Source organism: Dendronephthya gigantea, unplaced genomic scaffold, assembly GCF_004324835.1.
Source record: "Dendronephthya gigantea isolate DGI-Jeju-01 unplaced genomic scaffold, DenGig_1.0 000105F, whole genome shotgun sequence".
Taxonomy (NCBI): domain Eukaryota; kingdom Metazoa; phylum Cnidaria; class Anthozoa; order Malacalcyonacea; family Nephtheidae; genus Dendronephthya; species Dendronephthya gigantea.
The window spans coordinates 388,663-403,795 of record NW_021163115.1 but is presented as its reverse complement, the minus strand read 5'-3'; the positions used below and the strand labels follow the sequence as shown (position 1 = coordinate 403,795).

Here is a 15,133-nt window from a genome sequence, read left to right as displayed (position 1 = left end):
CACGCATAAACTAGAAAATTTATTAAAAGTCAATAATAATTATAGCAAACTGACAGAAGAAAATTATGTAATTATGAAGGCCTAAAAATTATTTAAATAATAACTAATCGTGCATCTCTTGCACTTGCATTTTAAAACCTCTAATTTAAACACGTAATTTTCGCCATTATTCTGAAATACTTAAGTTAAAAAGCTGGATCTCTAAGAAAATATTGACCAGACCACACAGACATTATAATTTCATATTAATCACACATACAGTACGTCAATGCATCAATCTGTAGTTTCATTTATTGCTGTAATAACGTTTTGCACTATATTGTACTTACTCATACTACATAAAAATCAGCCAATTTTTCGCCTTAATTAATACAACAGACACTCAAGTTTGTTATACGGCTGGATTTCCACTTGTACAGAGAAAGAGTTCGTTGGCAAAAAAAATGTAGCTATATTTTATTTAGAATTTTAACAGCATGAATAAATAAACTATAATTCAATTTGACTGTTCTCAATTTAAAAGAAAATATGCAAATATTTCGCTAGCAAGCAAATCATTTGTGAATCACTCATTCAGTGACTCAGTGGAGATCCATGCACCCTAGTTGCATGACCTGTAATGAAATATTCCACAGCAGCTATTTTTTGCGACAGCTGCCTTTATTATTAACTTTGTCATCAATGCAAATCAAATATCTAAAATAGTTAGGTAGCTAATCAAAGAAGGGCGTACTTGTTTGTTTGAGTACTGATAAGCAAACCACACGAATTCGCAAAGGATTATTTTTAAAACTTTCGATAATTATTATTCATTTGGCATTGTACCATTTTTAAAAAAAAATTGGCCGTATAATATTATATTTCACGTCTTGTGAATGACTGAACCTGCATCTTATGCATTAATTATGTACTTCTATTGAAAATTAAACTAATTACATCGAAATCTTTCCGCTTCATAATATGGGGTTTAGGGTCAGTTTATTGTGGAGTATGCATGAACACAGTAATATGCAATCGTGTAAATTTGCCATGACTAGACTAAAAACTTCTTTTAAAAGACTCTTTCGGATAATTTATGGACAAAAATAATGCATACACGCATATAGCTAATTAGTGCGGTTAACCTGCGAGGAGACGCTGAGTCACTGCTGTGAAGTGTCAACCCAATTGTATATAAATTTGTATACACTTAATATAATAAAGAGTATAAAGCTACGTTTCTCTAACCTGATATGTTTCTTTTTTAGGGGTGTCCCAGTTGAAAACAAATATTATCGGTCAGTTCATTGAAGAGATGGATATATTTTGTGAACTTCAGTGCGCTAAACACCGGTTTTGTGTAGCGTATAATTATAAGAAAAAAGCCGATGAAAAAGAGTTTAACTGTCAGCTAACCAACACAACTGAGCATAAATTTGACCAGCATCAAGTTGCTAAGGAAGAGCAAGTGTGGTCGTTTTACAAGATTAACGTGGACAGAAGTCAATTTGTAAGAATGTATTCTTTGTTTTCACTATACTTTGATTTCATACGCATCTTCGTCATATATATTCGAGCTCTTAACTAACGGTTAAAAGTTCTCAAAGCGCAAAAAGTTATTGCTAGAAGGGGTAATTATTATATACACAAGCGCGAGATATGAGGTATGCTGCAATTTCATTGGTTGGCTATACTAGACAGATATTAGCTCATATCTGTCAAGTAGAGAAAGTAAACAAAATGGCTGAAAGATTTGGGGAGTTGAGTGAAATTGAAATCCAAGCCTAGTTGATAATAGCACACCAAAATGCACCGAAAGGGCGACATTTACGCGCTTCGTCTGCTATCAGCTCATATACGACTCGAGTTCGCAGAAAAACTGCTAAATATGCGACTCGAGTTCGCAGAATAACGGTTAATTATCATACTATATTTGAATTTTGAAGGCTACCTGCAGAGGAGAAATGAATGAATGTCATAACGGAGGGACCATGATTTGGCATCCAGAAAAACAATATTTGTGTCAGTGTTTGGAATGTTACGAAGGAAGTCGTTGCGAAAACGGTAATTACATTACTGTCTAGAAATGACCTAACACTGCAGTTGCGGTTAGGTTGCGATTAGGTTGTGGTTAGGTTGCGGTTAGGTTGCGGTTAGGTTGTGGTTAGGTTGCGGTTAGGTTGCAGTTAGGTTGCGATTAGGTTGTGGTTAGGTTGCGGTTAGGTTGTGGTTAGGTTGTGGTTAGGTTGCGGTTAGGTTGCGGCTAGGTTGCGGTTAGGTAGTGGTTAGGTAGCGGTTAGGTTGCGGTTAGGTTGCGATTAGGTTGTGGTTAGGTTGCGGTTAGGTTGCGGTTAGGTTGTGGTTAGGTTGCGGTTAGGTTGTGGTTAGGTTGCGGTTAGGTTGCGGTTAGGTTGCGATTAGGTTGTGGTTAGATTGTTGTTAGGTTGCGGTTAGGTTGTGGTTAGGTTGCGGTTAGGTTGCGGTTAGGTTGCGGTTAGGTTGCTGTTAGGTTGCGGTTCAGTTGTTGTTAGACTGCTGTAGACCGATAGAAACCGCAGAAGATCGCACGGCAAAATACGATCGTGGTTGCTGTTCGCTTCCTAACGGAATGTTATGAACTGGCTGTTGCTAATAGCGACAACAAAATAATCAAAAAACATCTTAAGAAATTAAATGTCTCTCAGAGTCAGCAAGACCAAAATTCCACAAAAGTTCAACTCAAGTTTGACAGTTTACCAAAAAAACCAAACATTGTCGTAGACTGTCCCTTGACATCTTTGTTTAAAACAAAGGAAACAGTGATTGCGAAAATATTTGGTAATTAATTCAGTAATCTTGCAATCCTGGTTTAACCCCGGTCCCCCATTGCGTTTCGACATCCGTCTGACATCGGTTCAACCGGTTATTTGTGGACAGTACTGTGTACGTATAGAACCAAAATAAACCAGGGAGAAATTTTAAAGGAAAGAAAGGGGGTCAAAGAGCTTTTTCTTTAACTTTTATTAAAATTAATCTTTCGCAATTTTCGCTACACTGGTAGAAATAGTTGAAGTAATCACCACACAAATATTACATTCACAACCTATATAATCATATTGCTCCATCAAGCTTCTTTAGTTAAATATTTTGGTGTTCATTGAGTGTGATAATTAAAACTAGCACAAGCAGCATTGAATCATATTTTAACTGAGCTTGCGTTAAAATGTTTTCATGACATTTTTACCTTGTTGTAGCGTCAGTGTACATGCAGCTTCTGGAAATGGAAACGTCGATTTTTTCAAGCGAATTATTTTATCTCAAGTACTATAAGGCACAAAGTTTTCTTTATTGCGTTAATAAGTCTATCCTCTAAGAACACTAAGTTTCACTCTTAAATAAACATCTTAATTACAGTCCTTGCGAGACCTCTTGGGATGGCTAATGGTATTATTAGTAATAACCAAATCAATGTATCAAGCGAATGGAAAGGTCAAGTTCATCCGAACAGAGGGAGATTAAACATGACAGGGGCATGGTCATCAGATGAAAGAGATCTTAATCAGTGGCTTCAGGTTGACTTCCAAAGATCTACTCTGGTCACAGGAATCAGTACCCAAGGACGCACCAATCTTAATCAGTTTGTTAAAAGTTACATTGTTTCATTCAGCCAAGCTGGAGATAATTTTCCGATTTATACACAAGAAGGAACAATCAAGGTATTTGAACATGTACAATATCAAAATAACAGAAAAACTTCTTGTTCTTGACAAAAGGGTCAACTTCCTGCACGACGAAGGTTCATAATTATGCATATCGATATGTCGAGAATTTTTTTACACGATATTTAGCTAATTACTACTAACCGGCTTTCCTCTACGACTTGTCTATATTACTAGACAAAAACGAATTTCAATGAAATCATGATTTTAAATAAACCTGATTTTTGCTCCTTTCATAAATATAGAGATTCAAAGGTAACAACGACCGGAATTCCATTGTCCATCACACGGTGATTCCTCATATTTCTGCTCGGTTCATTCGCATTCATCCAACGGCCTGGTATGGACATATCTCGATGAGAGTCGAATTTTATGGTTGTTCATAAGAGATATTGATATTGTAATATAAGAGAAATTGTCTCTTATATGCACACAAGGGTTTTGCACGTGATGGACACTGCACGGAAATGAAAACACTTTGCACACTGTACCATGAACAATGCACAATAACGCACTATAGTTGTAGAGTATAAAATATCACGGGCTGCACTATTTTAGAAGAAGTTTGATGACTTGGTTTGGGGCACGAAGGGGTCGTTTAACAATATAATGCAAACTGTATATAATACCAAGCACATGTTTAGGCTTCATCTATCTGCATGTTTAAAGTTATAATCATTACAGCTTCTATTTAGTCGTTACCTGTGACTAATTTATTGTTTTCACAGTCAATGAACACTAAAAAATATTAGCATAGCGGAACAAATCGTCAGGCTGCATGGCTACGTACGCTACTGGGATACATAGAAAACATGCTTTCTTTTCTTTTGTTATACAATTCAGGCAGCAGTCTGATCAGCTAATGTTAATGAGTTAATACATCTTATGATATGGGTTTTTCAAAATCCTCTCTCCTGATATTGGTTGACGAGTTAATTGTCCGTAGAACCCGGCCATATCCGCGCCGTGGTGCGTATAATCCGTGTGGTGCGAATACCATCGAAACGCATTACACAAGTTTACATTGAAAAATCATGAAGATGGTTTGTGCGCTCTCGATTCTATTCCAATGTTTAATATTAATAATGCAACAGGCTAGCCTTATTTCAACACAACAGCTACAACAGAATCACGTTTTGCGGCAGAGTAAGTAACTTATAACTGTAATAATTATGAAGAGAAAAATTAGTACTAAAACAAAAGCGAAAATACGTAGTGTCATTTTACAAAATACACACGAGAATTCTAATGTGTAAACTGCAGTCATGTTCAGTGGCGTAGCCTCACGATTTTGTCCAGCTATGTAGATTTCGAGTTGTTAAAATCATTCATGTCTTTAGAAATCTATTGTTTTCACATGCAGTCAGTGAACAGTAAAATTTTCGCACAGTGGAACAAATCGACAGGCTAGCTACGCTACTGGTCATGTTAGCCTTTGTATTCTCGTACAGACAACGGTAAAGCAGAATTTAACAATTATTGATGATCGAAATACTTGGAAGTACGTTGCCAACTTCCTTAACTACTTCGAATCGTAAATTTGAATTTATTTTGCAACGAAGTACCATGTTCTTAGCAATTAGGTAAAAACTGAAGGCTAATTTTTACTCCGGAAAACGAGCAGCGGATCGGATCGGATCGGATCGGATTTTTCTCCGAGCCTGGTCCGATCCATGAAGTGATTTCGGATCGGATAAAAAAAAGTTAAAACTATTTGAACTTTTTTTAACAGGTCTGGGACGCTTTCGGATCAATACAAGCCAAAAATTTCAACACACGGCGCACGCGGATTATCTTTCGTTCCGATCCGATCCGATCCGCTGCTCGTTTTCCGGAGTGGAAATTAGCCTTAAAGGCCGTGAAGTATTCCGGATTTCAGGCAATTTATAATTAAGAATATGGAACGTAACCACTTCGTAACGCAAGAAAAAGCCGCAAGTAACAAGAAATTGCAAAGAACGTAGCTAGTTCGTTGCAAAAGGAAGTTGGCAGCGTAATTTCGTGATTCGAAACGTAGTTCCCAATTTTCAAACGTACTTCGCAATTCGGCGCGGAAACGTAATCTGAAATCGGCAATAATGATTCGCTGAATGATATTAAACTAAATTCGGCCTGCTCGATGTTTACTTCATTTAAGAATTTTTTCCAAGTAAAAAGTTACGAATAAACAATCGAACAGCCATCACGTTGCAGCTGCTTTCGTGTCGTCGAGAAGCCATAAAAAATGCCTCACTTGAAGGCGTTGTAAGAATGATAACATGTCATTGGACCACAAGTTATACATATACTTATTGTCTCGCGTAATACTAGGGTGTAATAAGTTAAATTAAGGGAGTAAGTAAGCAATAATAGGGAGTTTACGATTTACGATGCTCGACGACGCTTGTCAATTATTTTGCTGTCATGGGACCAAAAATTAAGCGTGCTTATTGTATCGCGTGTGGAGATTCTTTGTTTTACAAGCGCGTCATCGAACTGCCGCGTCGTTAGCTTATTATTGAAAAATGCTAAGAAAAAGAGCTCAATAAAGCTTAACAAAAAGCTTTAATTAGCACAATAGATTGAGTGACAGCAGTAAGTTGAAAATTCATCATCATTATATCGGGTCATCGTGAGATTGTATTTCACTCTCGCTGTTGCATGTTTAAAGGAACATCAACATACCTGTATATTTATTCTGTAAACACAGGAGGAATTCAACCGCAGTTGAGAAATGAAGAAACTTTATCTAATCCTGATGTTCCTACAAACTTCCATATTTTTGCAGCTGCAATTCGTGTTTCTCACTGCCTCACAATATCTGGCAATTCGTCATGGTGAGTCAAAATAAATTTCTAAACTAATTGGGGTAACTGGAAGTCGATTATGTATGACAACTGCAATTTTGTCGAAATGTTGAATGATAATATTAATACGGAATGTTTTGAGGGTTTAAAGTAAATTTTAAGGGCGCAATTTGACTCATGAGATCACGCATTACAGCCGGTATTGAGCTTTGCGTATACTGTTGTAAGGCATATAAATCTTGCACGATAATTTGTGCTGGGAAGGGTCAAGGGTTACTTGCGAAAATTACGAGAGATCCTTAATTTAAATCTCAGAAACTAAAATTACGAGCAACGGCTCATTTTGTTAACTTTAAAATTACTGCATGCATGTTGATAAATGCAAAAACGTTTTCTTAGGATTCCAAACACTCTTTAGAAAACATGCCTCAAATATAACTTATAACTGCATTGCAAGATGCGAAGAAAATTGCTCAGTGTAACGGAGTCTTTAGTACAACTTGCCTGACTGATTCTTTTAAATGCTATTGTTTTCAAAGCATGTAAACATGAATATATGAATCGCATCGGTTATTCTTAATATCTGTTCGATACATTCGCATCCATTCAAAGTCTAGGTATGGTCATATCTCGATCAGAGCCAAGTTTTATGGCTGTATTCGATGTAGTGATACAATGTCAACAAGTCTGAAATTTGTTGATTTGCTGCAGTACACCCAAAATAAAGTAAATTCAGCTGATCGAGTAACACGCAAATAACTAAAATAGATAACTGAATTCGGAATAATATCTACACGCAGTTGCGTGCCAGGTTGACGTGAAGTTTAGTTCCGTTGTGCAATTTTATGTTTTTACACATTCAGAATTTTCAGAAAAAAATTAATTCTTCAACTTGTTTCCGGAAAATGTACACGCGTACGTCCATATGTATAAATTACCTGCCCAGCACATGCAGATATGTTAATTAAAATTTACGATAAATAACAAAAATTAATGTCACTGCATGAAACCCACTGTGCATAAGATTGAGTTTGTTTAGAGACAAACTGACAAAGTATAGGAAAGATGGGGATCAAGATCAAATATGACAACAGTACTGTGTGATGTTAACTCCCATAGAGTCCCGCGGCACTGAGAAAAGGATTTAGCAGTTTAAAATATGACTTACATTTACACTCGTATGTAATTTCTTTGTTTTACACATCAAAAGTATTAATGATACGTGCAAATTATATAAAATTATAAAACTTAAGTACTTTTACAAACAAATTTTTAAGTACTTATTTACAAACAAATTCATGTCAGTCATGCACAAACGTTTTAATTTTGTCAAGTACAATGAGCCCTGATCAGAAAAAAATGCGATCAGAAAAAAATTCGAACACGCGTGGACCCGTGCACGAACTATTATCTCATTTATTATAAAATATATGACAGTGACAGTGATAAATCGAAATTTATTATCATGTACAATGATAAACAACACGTTCTTTATTGTACTTTATTATAAAATAAGACTATGTGCACACGGTAACGTTTTCGAGCGTTTTCATTTTCGTTTTCATGCCAAAACGGTTTGAAACACCGTCAATTTACAATAGAAGTAGAAGCTAACTTATAAGATAAAGCATATTTTTCCTTGGAACGTGTGGACTGGGCGTCAAAACAATAAAATGGACAAAAACGATTTTGAAAACGCTCGAAAACGACGCTCGTGTGCACATAGCCTAAGCAACGTTTTAATGACGAATCCGCCATTGGCATTGTGATAATGAAAAGTGATAATAAAACATGTGCGTTGATTATTCATGATAATAACACATGTGCGATTATCGTGATTGATCCACTGAACTGGAATCAGGAAGGGGGAAAACTTTCATTATGCTCACTCGTTTGCTGTCCTCACTCGTTCGATATCATTCTCAACACTCGAAATAAATTCCATATTTCAGTGCATCATGCATTATTCTCTATGTAATTAATTTCACTCGCAGCTGCAGCTCACATAAAAGAATACTTAGCTTTTATGGACCGATATTGTTTATTAAACACGAAAACGAAACGAAATCCATCGCATTGGAAACATGAAGACTGATCTCTTTCAAAATGTGGATGTTTTCGCAGTTATTTTCGTTGCAACTTGCATGTTTGACTGTTTCTGAAAAATCAGAAATTGGCCATGGTAAAGCGAAATCAATTTTTATATGATTTTAAGTATAACTGAAAGATAACAATGTTTATGTTATAATAAATACTTAATTTTGTGTTTTGTAATTTTAGAGAATACAAGCCATATACCTTATAATATTAGAACGGCGAAATAGAGAGATTAAAGTCAAATAATATTATTTGACGAGTAGGAATGATAAAATAATATATTAGAGGTTTTTGGACTGTGACTTTAGTATTCTCTAATTCGATCCATTTTAAAACTATGAATTAGAAACCAAGTATGATTCGAAGCAAAAATTATACAAAATGAAAGTGCATTTATTTGCTAGGGCGGATCTAGGGGAAGTCAAACTAGTCACAGACTAGAGTAAAAATTGCACAGATATAATAATTCAGAAAACTTCCAAGTACTCCAGTTAAATATTCAATACAGCGTCAGAAGTTCGCATATTAATTTTCAAATGCTCCACAGTAGCTCCAGTTGTATATCTCATGCATCGTTTGAGCCAGCGAGGAGATTAGCCAAAAAAGCAGATGTCTGCGTCACTTTTGAATAATCTGAGACTAATCCATTTCGTTGGTCAATTCGCATTTTGACTTAAGTTTGCGACTCAATTCCGTAATATTCTTGCGTTCTGATTGGCTGTCTAAAGAAACTGGCGTCTGGTTTCTGATCGGCTTGATTCTTGAGCATTTATTTGTGCCTTTTTCTTTTAGAATTTCTCTGTTTTTCATCTCGTAATGATCGCTGGTAACGCCGGTCCATTACGGGAAAGTGTACCAATCATAGTCTATGCGTTTCAAAATTTGTCCCTAATAAGGCTATAGGGGCTTCATTAGAATCGCTCAAATTAACGAGAAAATGTGTTTCGAAAAAAAACTTATAGAGAGAGATTAAACTGTCATTTTATATACTGAAATATTTTTCATGCTGTGAATGTTTATACAACTTAAGGCTATCAGAGAATTTTCAAATAAACAACATAACTCAAAAGTGCGAAGATAGAACGGTTTAATCAAGAGAACTTTAGAATGCTTATAATTATACGCGCATGCGTGTCCCATGCATATTAAATTGACAATTGATTGAATTGACATTTGTTTTATCGAAATTCAAATTTCAACTTTAAAAAACCCTTTATCACTTTTTTTAGAAAAAATCTCCAAAAACAAAAAACTAACGCCCATTTCACTTTGTCAAATATTTTTCTTAAATTCCGCGCATGCGCATAACTTACAAAACCACTCAACGTCGAACGTCCATAACATAGAATTTGGACAACTTTGGAGACCGCTATCTTCTGTCAAAATACCCGCATGTATTTAATCTCCCGGCGGAATTATTACCCTCGCACGGTGGTTCGCAGCCCCTCTTTCGGCCAATTGGATAATGCCTTTCTATGCTTTCTAAAGAACGAAGCTAAGCTATTGGTTGAAACAGAAATGTATTGTAAAGTTCAGCCAATAAAAATCATTCTTGCGAAGAGCTGCTACACTACCCGCGGCTTGGGGATAAAGACAATAAAGCTACGTTTCGATCATCTGATATGCTTCTTTTTAGGGGTGTCCCAGTTGAAAACAAATATCATCAGCCAGTTCATTGAAGAAATTGATATATTTTGTGAACTTCAGTGCGCTGTAAACCGTTTTTGCGTCGCATATAATTACAAGAAAAAACTCGATGGAAATGAGTTTAACTGTCAACTGACCAACACAACGGAGCATAATTTTGACAAACATGAAGTTGCCAAAGAAGAGCAAGTGTGGACGTTTTACAAAATTAACGTGGACAGAAGTCAATTTGTAAGAATGTATTCTTTGTTTTTAATATAATTTGGTTTGAATAATACCATCTTCGTTATATTGGAGCTTTATAAAGATCATTATCAGGGAATATTATCAGGGAATATCAGCCTCTTAACTAACGGTTAAAAGTTCTCATAGTCCAAAAAGTTATTCCCAGGGGTAATTATCATACAATATTTGAATTTTGAAGGCTACCTGCAGAGGAGAAATGAATGAATGTCATAACGGAGGGACCATGATTTGGGATCCAGAAAAACAGTATTTGTGTCAGTGTTTGGAATGTTACGAAGGAAGTCGTTGCGAGAACGGTAATTACAGTACTGTCAACAAAATAACCTAACACAAAGGACAGTCTACGACAATGTTTGGGTTTTTTGGTAAACTGTCAAACCTGAGTTGAACCTTTGTCGAAGCTTGGTCTTGCTCACTCTGACAAACATTTAATTTCTTAAGATGTTTTGGATTTGATTATTTTGTTGTCGCTTTATAGCAGCAGCCAGTTCATAATATTCCATTCAGAAGCAAACGGCAACCACGATCGTATTTTGCCTTGCGATCTTCTGCGGTTTCTATCGGTCGACAGCAGTCTAACAACAACTGAACCGCAACCTAACCGCAACCTAACCCCAACCCGACCACCACCTAATCGCAACCTAACCGCGACCTGACCGCAAGCGCAGTGTTATATTGCAGGTAGGTTGCGGTTAGGTTGCAGTTGGGTTGCGGTTGATTTGGGGTTGAGTTTCGGTTGGGTTGCGGTTGGGTTGCAGTGAGGTTGCGGTTATGATACGATCGCGGTTGCCGTTCGAACGGAATGTTATGAACCGCTGAGAACGACAACACAATAATCAAATCGAAAACATCTAAAGAAATGTCTGTCAGAGTCAATGGATGATACCGAGTTTTGACAGAGGTTTAACCTCACTCTTACCACGGATCGACCTGTGTCTAACCTTGGTTCAACCGAGGTTTGAACTATGTCGACATTGGTTTTTGTTTTTTTTTTTTCGACAGTACTATACAGTAGGAGGCAAAAGTTTGAGTCCAGTAACTGTATTTCATTGTTTTAGCAGCATATATTAATATTCTACAGATAAATGAACTAGAAAAAGTAAGTAAGTAAACTGAGAAATATTTGGTGCACAAAAACTATGGGATGTTATGATATTCATTTAACGTAGCTATGTTATAATTAATGTGCAAACATGCATTACATGTCAATTCTTAGTATCCCTCTTTTTTCCTCTTGAAACGGCTTTTATTGTTTCCGGCATAAATTCCATATAGGTCTTTTAATGTTGCGCGTTGAATACCTCTCAGCCAGCATTCTTTGACCACTTGCGTCAAGTCATCCTCGCTGGTGGTCTGTGCCTCGCCCTTTTCCGGTTAGAACGGTCCTACAAGTGTACCATAAGTTTCAGATCTGGAACTTGAGGTAGAAAGCCATGAGAACGAGATCACCAGAACGAGTTTGCTTCTAACAGATTTCTGGCACATAGAAGGTGTGCATGTGCTTAGGGTGGTTATCATGTAATTAGACGCGCGATCATCTTTGTACCAGATGAAATTCCATGTCCTTCAAGGTATGGATGATACTTTTCTTTAATTAGGATCCTATTATATCTTTCAATATTGCCAAACCCAGCATGACCGAAGCAGCTAAATGTTTGCTTGAGTGTGATTTAGTTTCTTCGAACCTCTCCAAGGTTAGTTTCATACCATCTTTTCAAATTCCCACTTTTTCTGCGATCTTACGAGGAAAAAATTCTTCAATACTTAATGCAACTATTAGTCCTTGTGCACCATCACTTTGCACCTTTCCCCGGCCATCTTGGGCAGTGTAAAGGAATGAGAAGTTCAGAAACACTAACACGCATGTCTTAACTCGAATACCCTGCAAGGATTTAATACTGGAATTCTACAACGACTGGACTCAAACTTTTGCCCCCTACTGTACATGTAGAACTAAAGTAAACAAGGGAGAAATTTCAGAGGAAAGAAAAGTGGTGAAAGAAATTTTTCTTCCACTTTTGTTAACATAAAACTTTCGCAATTATCGCTACACTGTTTGAAATACTTAAAGTAATCACCACACAAATATTATATTCAAAATCCATACAATTTCATTGCTCCCTCAATATTCCTTAGTACTAGTTAAATAATTATTATGGTGTTCATTGAGTGTGACTTAGCCTAATTAAAATTAGCACAAGCGGGACTAAATCATATTTTAAATGAGCCGGCGTAAAATTTTTTTCATGACATTTTCACCTAACTCTAGCGTGCATGGTTATACACGCTTACAAGCTTATGGAAAGGAAAACGTCGATTTTAAAAGCGAATTGTTTTATTTGAAGGACTATAAGGCAGACGGATTAAAATAAATGTGATTTGAGAAGTTTTTGTGGATTGAATAAACTATTCTTTATAGTTGTTAATTGCTTGTGATTTACACCATGTGATTTATTAAAGTTTATACAGTAGATGGGTGTAGATCATTGAGGTATTCCAGAAGATGGTTTAGTTCTTCAATCCCGTGAGACCAAAATAATCAGGAAAAACTTCGTCCACATAACATTTCCATAATAGAGGTTTAAATTAACAGTTGGCTAGTGCTCTTTCTTCGAAGTCTTCCATTAATACATTTTCTAGGATTGGAGAGAGGTGAACCCATAGGTCCGACATTTGTTTGTTCATAGAATTGATCTCACCACTGAAAGCAAGTTGAGAAAAAGCAAAGTTTAAGTAGATCAATAATTTCGTCTACTGATAACTTAGTGCGTGAAGATAAGTTTGTGATCATAAGTTAGTGCGTTCTCGTCTACTGATAAGTTTGTGCGTTATGTATTTGCGCACATAGTTTGTTTGTATCTAAACTTTTCTCTGAAGATGGCCCGAGCTCACAGGCCGAAAGCTTAGAGACTTAATAAATTACATGGTGAAAATCACAAGCAATTAACAACCATATTTAACAACACTATGCAAAACGTCAAACTCAAAGAGCAAACTATTCTCTATGGCCTTAATAAGTCTACCCTCTCAGAAAACTAAGTTTCACTCTTAAATAAACATCTTATTTACAGTGCTTGCGAAACCTCTTGGGATGGCAAATGGTATTATTAGTAATAACCAAATCAATGCATCAAGCCAGTGGGGAGGTCATGTTCATCCGAACAGAGGGAGATTAAACATGACAGGGGCATGGTCGTCAAATGAAAAAGATCTTAATCAGTGGTTTCAGGTTGACTTCGAAAGATCCACTCTGGTCACAGGAATCAGTACCCAAGGTCGCAGCAATCTCAATCAGTTTGTTAAGAGGTACACCGTTTCTTTCAGCCAAGCTGGAGATAATTTTCAGATTTATACACAAGAAGGAACAGTCAAGGTACTTCGTCGATATCAACATAACAGAAAAACTTCCTGTGTTTGACAGAAGAGTCAACTTCATGCATGAGGAAGGTTCATAATTATGCATGTCGAAATGTCGACCACACCCTATTTTTGTTCTTTTCACAACTCTAGGAATTCAAAGGTAACGACGACCGGAATTCGACTGTCCATCAGATGGTGATTCCTCATATTTCTGCCCGTTTCATTCGCGTCCAACCAACGGCCTGGTACGGACATATCTCGATGAGAGTTGAATTTTATGGATGTTTTTAACTGATAATGTTCTATTATTACATAATTATTATGTTATGTAAAATTGTAAAAGAGCAAACAAGATAATTTCGCATATTATAACCAATAACTTCTGTTGCCACTATGATACGGTTTCGTTTTCCAAATGATGTAGTAGTTTTACACAGCATGCCAAAAGTTATGTCTCATATATACGGTGCGACAAAAGTGATCTGTTATTCCATAAAAGTAATCCATATTAACTGATTGTTGACCTCGCTTGTTCACAGTAAAGACCAAACTTGCGTTGTGGATGGTTTTCAACAGTGATACACACAGTGGCGTTGCCAGCCTGGCGATTTCGCAACGCTATGTAAATTTCGAGTTTGGAAATTTATTGCGTTCACAGTCAATTAAGACTATGTGCACACGGTAACGTTTTCGAGCGTTTTCATTTTCGTTTTTACGCCAAAACGGTTTCAAACACCGTCAATTTACAATAGAAGTTGAAGCTAATTTAACATATTAAGCATATTTTCCCTTGGATCGTGTGGACAGGGCGTCAAATCGATAAACTGGATAAAAACGATTTTGAAAACGCTCGAAAACGACGCTCGTGTGCACATAGTCTGACACTATAAAAATATGATCGTTTAAAATAATAAAAGAATCATGCAGTAATTAACGAGAAACATAAAGTTTGTTCTCTTTGGAAGTTAAAATGCATTCTAAGGTCTCTAAGCTCTGCAAACAGTTTCATCAAATCGCCTTTCTCGCACACGCGCCACGTTGAATTATTTCAATTGGTTTAAAGACTTTCGCATTAATTGACCACGTCCTGTTTTAGTGTATACATGTTTGACATAAGCGTTTTTGTGCTTGATGCATGGTAAAATTTGCTTGTACCCCGGCGCAAATGACTTTTATTATACAGGGTGTCCCAAAAAAAACGAAAACTATTGAAATCACTCATTGGTAAAATTTGAATGCCGTGCTAACGAATTTCAGTCCGTGGAGATTTAATGCAACTTATAAAATGCTAAATGCTTTGTGTTGCTAGAGAAAGGGGAC

At 36.4% G+C, this 15,133-nt stretch overlaps 1 protein-coding gene across 1 annotated transcript; it reads left to right on the top strand.

Moving 5' to 3' along the window:
• Positions 1-10,265: 10,265 nt before the first annotated feature.
• Positions 10,266-14,104, top strand: LOC114534721 (EGF-like repeat and discoidin I-like domain-containing protein 3). Its single transcript, XM_028556188.1, has 4 exons — positions 10,266-10,438; positions 10,632-10,749; positions 13,525-13,826; positions 13,964-14,104. Exons 2-4 carry the CDS (start codon positions 10,650-10,652, stop codon positions 14,102-14,104), a joined length of 543 nt encoding a protein of 180 aa, XP_028411989.1. The 5' UTR covers positions 10,266-10,438; positions 10,632-10,649.
• The last annotated feature ends 1,029 nt before the right edge of the window (positions 14,105-15,133 follow it).